Source organism: Dreissena polymorpha, chromosome 12 (assembly GCF_020536995.1).
Source record: "Dreissena polymorpha isolate Duluth1 chromosome 12, UMN_Dpol_1.0, whole genome shotgun sequence".
NCBI lineage: Eukaryota > Metazoa > Mollusca > Bivalvia > Myida > Dreissenidae > Dreissena > Dreissena polymorpha.
This window is the reverse complement of record NC_068366.1, coordinates 63,825,222-63,833,113: the sequence shown is the minus strand read 5'-3', so window position 1 is coordinate 63,833,113 and position 7,892 is coordinate 63,825,222. Positions and strand designations below refer to the sequence as shown.

The 7,892-nt window shown below is 36.9% G+C and overlaps 1 protein-coding gene across 1 annotated transcript in view; it reads left to right on the top strand.

Annotated features, from left to right (window-relative positions):
- Nucleotide 1: 1 nt before the first annotated feature.
- LOC127852673 (DNA replication ATP-dependent helicase/nuclease DNA2-like) overlaps nt 2-7,892 on the top strand; it is a gene marked incomplete at its 5' end in the record, with an annotated part of 43,296 nt that continues 35,405 nt past the window's right edge. Inside the window, 7 exons of the mRNA XM_052386623.1 lie at nt 2-48; nt 919-943; nt 1,656-1,718; nt 2,636-2,653; nt 2,684-2,715; nt 4,755-4,871; nt 5,757-5,813. Of these exons, the coding sequence (XP_052242583.1) occupies nt 2-48; nt 919-943; nt 1,656-1,718; nt 2,636-2,653; nt 2,684-2,715; nt 4,755-4,871; nt 5,757-5,813 (359 nt within the window). The remainder of the gene's footprint in view (nt 49-918; nt 944-1,655; nt 1,719-2,635; nt 2,654-2,683; nt 2,716-4,754; nt 4,872-5,756; nt 5,814-7,892) is intronic.

Below are 7,892 nucleotides of genomic sequence, written 5' to 3'. Positions count from 1 at the left end.
GCTGCTGTCTGGCACCCCCGTCGTGTCCAGCGTCTTCTGTATGAGAAAGTAGGTGGTACAAGAAACTGAGCCCGAGTTTCATGCATGTTCATAAAGTGTCCCAGTTTAGCCTGTGCAGTCTGCATAGGCTTATCAAGAAAGAAACTTTCCACTTTTATTGTGTTTTTTCGTTTAAAGGAAGTTTCTTCTTACCAAATATCAAGTTTAGGTGGAAATTGTCGTCCATGATTAGCCTGTACAGACCCATACTTAAAACCCTGTTATTCAAGAGCCTGACTCAACTTAAAAGAAATTAAAAGGATGGTAATTACATTTGCTCAATAGCCAATGAACCTTAAAATTTGTGTTGGCCTCTACATTTGTGAGAAAATACTCATACTTGCATGTCCTCTGAACAAGAATTTTCTATACAACAAGATCGAAAAGCCTTGGCTAAAAAGCTTGTAAATAGCCATGCTTAATGATCAAAAACAGGCTGTATGTCTGGAGAATGCTGTTTGCAGCTTCAGATTTTTTTAACATGCCATGTCTATAAAAAAGAAAGTTCGGGATTTCTTGATGGCTTTAAATATCTTAATACATGTATAAGCCTGTCAACAAGTATAATGTAAAGGACCTACACAAACGCTAAGGTTCTTTTGCCTGTCCCATAGCATGTTTGGCAATTGTAAACAAAATGTGTTGAAAATTTACAATTTACTATACAAGATATGGTAATTGACGAAATTTTCTTGCCACTCATAGTCACTGTTGTTTTGAGGGTTGTTACTTGTGTAGAATAATATCAGGGGAGGTTGATTATGCCTTTCACACTCGGCTATTATTGTTTGTTGTCTGCTTGACGTTGATATACATAAATTTTATATTTCGTTTTTGATTTGTATTGATTAATACATATTCGTTTTTTTTTGTTTTCAGATCAATATTGAAAGAAAAATTCAAAGTAAGTATAGGTTCGTTTTTTTTGTTTTCAGATCAATATTGAAAGAAAAATTCAAAGTAAGTATAGGTGTAACTATAGTAGAACAACAATTCAATGACATTTCTGATTTTTTCAATGTTTTAGTAAATGCAAGAAAAACATAATGACTTTTACATAAGCAACACTATGTAGTGGTAATGATTGGAAATGAAATGACGTTAACTAAGCAGTTATCTGAATACAAGCAGTAGATATTTATATCCACATATGTAGTAAAGGTGGGTATACTGGAATTACAATAGACGTCTGTTCGTCTGTCTTTCCAACTGTCTCTAAACCAAAATTTGTCTTGAGGCATTCTATACATTCCAATAACAACATTCAACCTGCAGGAATTGTTCCTCATGATAAAATTTATGCATGTGTGATTTTTATAATTGTACACAAAAAAATACAAAAGTTTTACCAATATATATGTATATATATATTTACTTGTAAAACATAAAAATGTGAGGTATTGCATTTGTTATTGATCTAAAGACACATGCCTGTTTATTTTATCAGAAATGGTCAGTCTTTTTTTTGGAAAATAACTCAAAATAACACAATAATATACCAGGATAATATTTTCCTGTGAGAAATGTTTTCAGGTTCAACATTGGTTTTGCTATGATTGTGTCGTACCAATATGTTTCCAATGGCCTATGCCTGCACACTGCACACACTGTTGCAGGGTTGTGACAGCAGGAATGTACACATGCTGTATGGCAGCATCATCCACAGTGTCTTCCAACAGGTAGGCTTCTGATTGACTTGAAAACTAGTGGGAGAAAATTGAACCCCTTCATGAAGGAATAGATCATTAATTTGCAAAGTTTGGAAGAAATCAGGTTTTTAGATATTAACATCCGTAATATAAATGTTTTTCTAAATTTACAAATACAGCCCAGTAAAAAGCATGTTATTAAATGACCAATATTTCACCAAATTTTGTGACAAAATATTTGTGGCCATTTATAGTTTTAAAATTGTCTTTGCACTTTCCCGCTCAGAAGCAAAGTGAAAATGGCTATAGGCAACCAGCATAACCAGAACAGCCTGTGGTTAACTTGCAGTGTTTAAGTTGTATGCTGTTTGCTGCTCATCGGTATCTTTGAGATGATAATGAAGCTTTTAAAACTTGAATTTATTAAGAAAGGTCTTTAATTTAAGATTTTCTAAGGGACTACAACTGTGTGAAATTGAGTATCTGAGCTGTGAAGGGTTAAGTATAATAAGGTTTTTTAAATGGGCCCTGCTCTTTGAAGACAGGGTTTAGTTCATGTGCGTAAAGGGTCACAGGACTGCAGAGACTTATCTAGGGTCACAGGACTGCACAGACTTATCTGGGAACACTTTACACACATGCATTAACCCTTTGCATGCTGGGAAATTTGTCGTCTGCTAAAATGTCGTCTGCTGAATGTCTAAAATTAGCATTTTCTTCCTTTTTTTTCAAAGAATACTATCAGAATAGCAAACAGTTTGGATCCTGATGAGACGCCACGTTCTGTGGCGTCTCATCTGGATCCAAACTTTTTGCAAAGGCCTTCAAAATTCGGTTCCAGCACTGAAAGCATTAACCCCTTTTTTCACAGAGCACAGCCCAATAAATAAGCAAAGTTGCATACAATACCATCTATTTTAGTGTAAATGCATCCTTTGTATCTCTAGATATTGAGGAAGCAGCTTTTTACGAGGACATCTCTTTGAGGCAGAAAGCTATCGTCACAGGCCAGCAATCTCCTTGAAATGTAAGTTAACTGGTTAGTTGTGATGCTGTGATTGGGCCAGCAATCTCCTTGAAATGTAAGTTAACTGGTAAGTTGTGATGCTGTGATTGATAGGAGAAATAAAGTTAAGGTTGGTGGTTTCTCAGCCACACTCAATTGAGAGGCCACCAATCTAATTGAAATGTAAGTAACTGTTAGTTGTGATGCTGTGATTGATAGGAGAAATAAAGTTAAGGTTGGTGGTTTCTCAGCCACACTCAATTAAGAGGCCACCAATCTAATTGAAATGTAAGTTAACTGGTTAGTTGTGATGCTGTGATTGATGGGAGGTATACAGTCAAGGTTGGTTGTTTCTCAGCTCAATCAATCAATAAGCCATGCTTTGGGAAAAGCAGGCTTGATCTTTTACCACTTAGATACGTATTTTGATGAATGTGTAGTCATATAACAAGTTTAATTTAATTAAAGACCTTTCATACTTAACCCTTTACCACTTAGGTATGTATTTTAACTTATTTGTAGTCCCTCTAGTAAGTTAAATTTAATTTAGCACCTTTTTACTAAATTTAAGTTTTAAAGACTTCTGTCCAACCCTTGGATACTGATGAGCAGAAAACGGCATAAAACCTGAACAGACTGTGAGTTACTCGCAGTCTGTTCTGGTTTTATCCCGGATGCAAAAGCCATTTTCACTTTGCTTCTGAGTGGGAAAGGGTTAATACCTGTGTGTACAGTGTTGTTCTTGATTAGCCTCTGCGATCTGCACAGGCTAATCAGGGAAGACACTTTCGCCTAGACTGGGTATTTAGAATATTCTTCCTTTAAAAGAAAATATCCATACAAGCAGAAAGCAGACTGCACAGGCTAATCTGGGACAATAATGCTAGAGTATGGTTCACATTTTAAATAATTATTACTCATTAAATTATCGCTAAAAAGTTTGTTACAACGTTAAGGAAATATATACAGTTTAAAGTATGGATTTGAAAATCACATGCAAAAGAACAGTAAATAAGACTGTATGATGTTACCTTAGTATTGGGCACTGTTCTTATATATTTTAATTAGCAATCAACGAGTGATGTTAAATTTAGATAAATATGATATTTTATTTATTTTATGATAGTTTAATAACTACATGTACATGCAAGTATACATGTTTATTAATTTAGACATTCAAAGATTAATATTGTTTACTGTGCTAATTCTTCAAATGAGGATGACCATCCGTCTAAAAAGTGGTCACCTGAGTACAACGGCCAACTGTCTTAAAATTGCCACTCTGACCACTTCCCTTTACTGGCTTCTTATCAACAGTTAGGCTGTATTTGTAGTGGTTAATCAATGCACATTTTCCAATTGATTAACTTGCAATCCTTGGACAAGCAATGCAAGAGCTGCTATTAATTTCTGCTTACTTGTTACACAATTATATAGGCTTTGTTCTTGGAAAACTGGGCTTAATACATGTGTGTTTGTCAAAAATACACAAAAAAAAAACAGAAAAGTGTCATCCTAGATTAGCCTGTGCAGTCTGCAAACTGCAAAGACAATCAGGGACAACACTTTCTGTTGTTTGTTTTTTATGCCCCCTAAGGAGGGCATATAGTGATCAGACTGTCCCCGTCCGTCCGTCCATCTGTCCTTCCGTCACTTCCGTTTCCGTTTAGGTTTCGAAAAATGCTCATAACTTCTATGTCCCTTGAGATATAACCTTCATATTTGGTATGTATGTGTATGTGGACAAGGCCTTTCCATACGCACAAAAAGTTTGACCCCTGTGACCTTGACCTTGAACTTAGGGTCTGCATTTAGGTTTCGAAATCTGCGTTTAGTTTTCGAAAAAAGCTCATAACTTCTATCAAGCGTTTATAGGGGACATAAGTCATCCTATGGTAACAGCTCTTGTTTGTTTAATAAAAGTCTCCTCTATAAGAATCTGCCTAAGCGGAAAGTGTCATCCCTGATTAGCATGTATTTACTGCCCAGCCTAATCTGGGATGACACTTAAAGCACATGCATTAAGCTCAGTTTTCTTAACATTCAGCTCTTTTTATTAGGTACGCAAACGAGACTTCAGAGGTGAAGGTTCTGGAGGAAGTGAAGTCATACATACCTCAGATGATAACCTGGCTCACTCAGTACACCTCCTTCAAGGATAACAGAGTCTCATCCAGGTTTTTGTCTCTTTAATTGCACTAAAAAAATCTCCTTTAGATTTGTTACTTGAAAACTAAACTACAAGCCAGTAAACTCCACAAGTCTGCTTATGTGTTGCTTGTTTTGCTATATGGGCCGTGTTCTGTGAAAAGAGGATTAAATGAATGTGTGTTAAGTTTAGTCCCAGATTAGCCTGTGCAGTTCGCACAGGCAATTCAGGGAGGACACTTTACGCTTTTATGGTATTTTTGGTTTACAGAAAGTCTCTTTGCAAAAATCCAGTTTAGGCGAAAAGTGTTGTCACTGATCAGCCTACAGTGCAGACTGCACAGGCTTATCTGGGATGACACTTTATGCACATGCATTAAACTGTGTGTTCTCAGAGTAAGGCTCATAGACATGAAAAAAAAAGCACCATTTCTTCTGAAATCCGAGGTTTGATTTAGATAAAACTTCACATGAAATGTTTCAGTGGTTGTCCACTCCTTTAGTTGCTGAAAGGGTTCCAGTAGGCATCTTTGAGCTTGGAATATAAAAATCTCATCCACTCCTAAACCTTTGGGTTGATTATGAAGCAATTTCAGAAGAAATGTTCCTTAGTGGTTCTTTACAAAAATAAAAGAGAGCAGTTATTTCCATCCATCAAAAACAACAAACACGTCTTAGTCCTTACTATATGACATTTTTATTTAATAGATGAAACATTATATGTAATGACACTTTGGCTGGTAATAACAAAATAGAAACGTAAGAATATTGCATGTTCAGAAAAAAGGTTGACTGCTTTTGAATGCTTTATTACGAAATAATATCAATCATTAATATTAAAATAGAAAATTGAATAAAGCTTCAAATATAAGTCTCTCTCAGCCATGTTTATCTATTTTATGTTATTGTTTCAGTAGTGATATCCAGGTGACCAAAGTGTGTGATATTGAAGAGAACATATGGTCCCCAAGGTAAGTGTGTGATATTGAAGAGAACATATGGCCCCCAAGGTAAGTGTGTGATATTGAAAAGACCATATGGTCTCCAAGTTAAGTGTGTGATATTGAAGAGAACATATGGTCCCCAAGGTAAGTGTGTGATATTGAAGAGAACATATGGTCCCCAAGGTAAGTGTGTGATATTGAAGAGAACATATGTTCCCCAAGGTAAGTGTGTGATATTGAAGAGAACATATGGTCCCCAAGGTAAGTGTGTGATATTGAAGGGAACGTATGGTCCCCGAGGGTAAGTGTGTGATATTGAAGAGAACATCTGATTCCCTAGGTACGTGTGTAATATTGAAGAGAACATCTGGTCCCCAAGGTAAGTGGTGATATTGAAGAGACGTCTGGTTCCCTAGGTAAGTGTGTTGATATTGAAGAGAACATCTGGTACCCAAGATAAGTGTGTGAATTGAAGAGAACACATGGTCCCAAAGATAAGGTGTGTGGTATTGAAGAGAACATATCATCCTCAAGGTAAGTTTGTGATATTGAAGAGAATATCTGGTCCCCAAGATAAGTGTGTGATATGAAGAAAAACATGGTCCCAAAGATAAGTGGGTGATATTGAAGAGAACATATGGTCTCCAAGTTAAGTGTGTGAGATTAAGAGAACATATAGTCCCCAAGTAAGTGTGTGATATTGAAGAGAACATATGGTCTCCAAGGTAAGTGTGTGATATTGAAGAGAACATATGGTCCCCAAGATAAGTGTGTGATATTGAAGAGAACATATGGTTCCCAAGATAAGTGTGTGGCATTGAAGAGAACATTTGGTCTCCAATGTAAGTGTTTGATATTGAAGAGAACATATGGTCGCCAAGTTAAGTGTGTGAGATTGAAGAGAACATATGGTCCCCAAGGTCAGTGTGTGATATTGAAGAGAACATATGGTCCCCAAGGTAAGTGTGTGATATTGAAGAGAACATCTGGTCCCCAAGATAAGGTGTGTGATATTGAAGAGAACATATGGTCCCTGAGATACGTGTGTGGTATTGAAGAGAACATATGGTCCCCAAGGTAAGTGTGTGATATTGAAGAGAACATATGGTCCCCAAGGTAAGTGGTGTGATATTGAAGAGAACATATGGTCCCCAAGGTAAGTGTGTGATATTGAAGAGAACACTGGTTCCCTAGGTAAAGTGTGTGATATTGAAGAGAACATATGGTCCCCAAGATAAGTGTGTGATATTGAAGGAGAACATATGGTTCCCAAGATAAGTGTGTGGTATTGAAGAGAACATATGGTCTCCAATTTAAGTGTTTGAAATTGAAGAGAACATATGGTCTCCAAGTTAAGTGTGTGAGATTGAAGAGAACATATGGTCCCCAAGGGTCAGTGTGTGATATTGAAGAGAACATATGGTCCCCAAGGTAATTGTGTGATATTGAAGAGAACATCTGGTCCCCAAGATAAGTGTGTGATATTGAAGAGAACATATGGTCCCTGAGATAAATGTGTGGTATTGAAGAGAACCTATGGTCCCCAGGTAAGTGTGTGTGATTGAAGAGAACATATGGTCCCCAATATATATGTTCTCTTCAATATCACACACTTATCTGGGGAGCCAGAGTTCTCTTCAATATCCCACACTTACCTAGGGACCATAAGTGTGTGATATTGAAGAGAACTAATGGGTCCCCAAGGTCGTGTGTGCTATTGAAGAGAACATATGGTCCCCAGATAAGTGTGTGATATTGAAGAAAACATATGGTCTCAAGTTTAGTGTGTGAGATTGAAGAGAACATATGGTCCCCAAGATAAGTGTGTGGATATTGAAGGAGACATCTTGGTCTCCAGTTAAGTGTGTGAGATTGAAGAGAACATATGGTCCCCCAGGTAAGTGTGTGATATTGAAGAGAGCATATTGGTCCCCAAGTAAGTGTGTGATATTGAAGAGAACATCTGGTCCCAAGAAGTGTGTGATATTGAAGAGAACATCTGGTCCCCAAGGTAAGTGTGTGATATGAGAGAACATATGGTCCCCAAGGTAAGTGGTGTGATATTGAAGAGAACATATGGTCCCCAAGATAAGTGTGTGGATATTG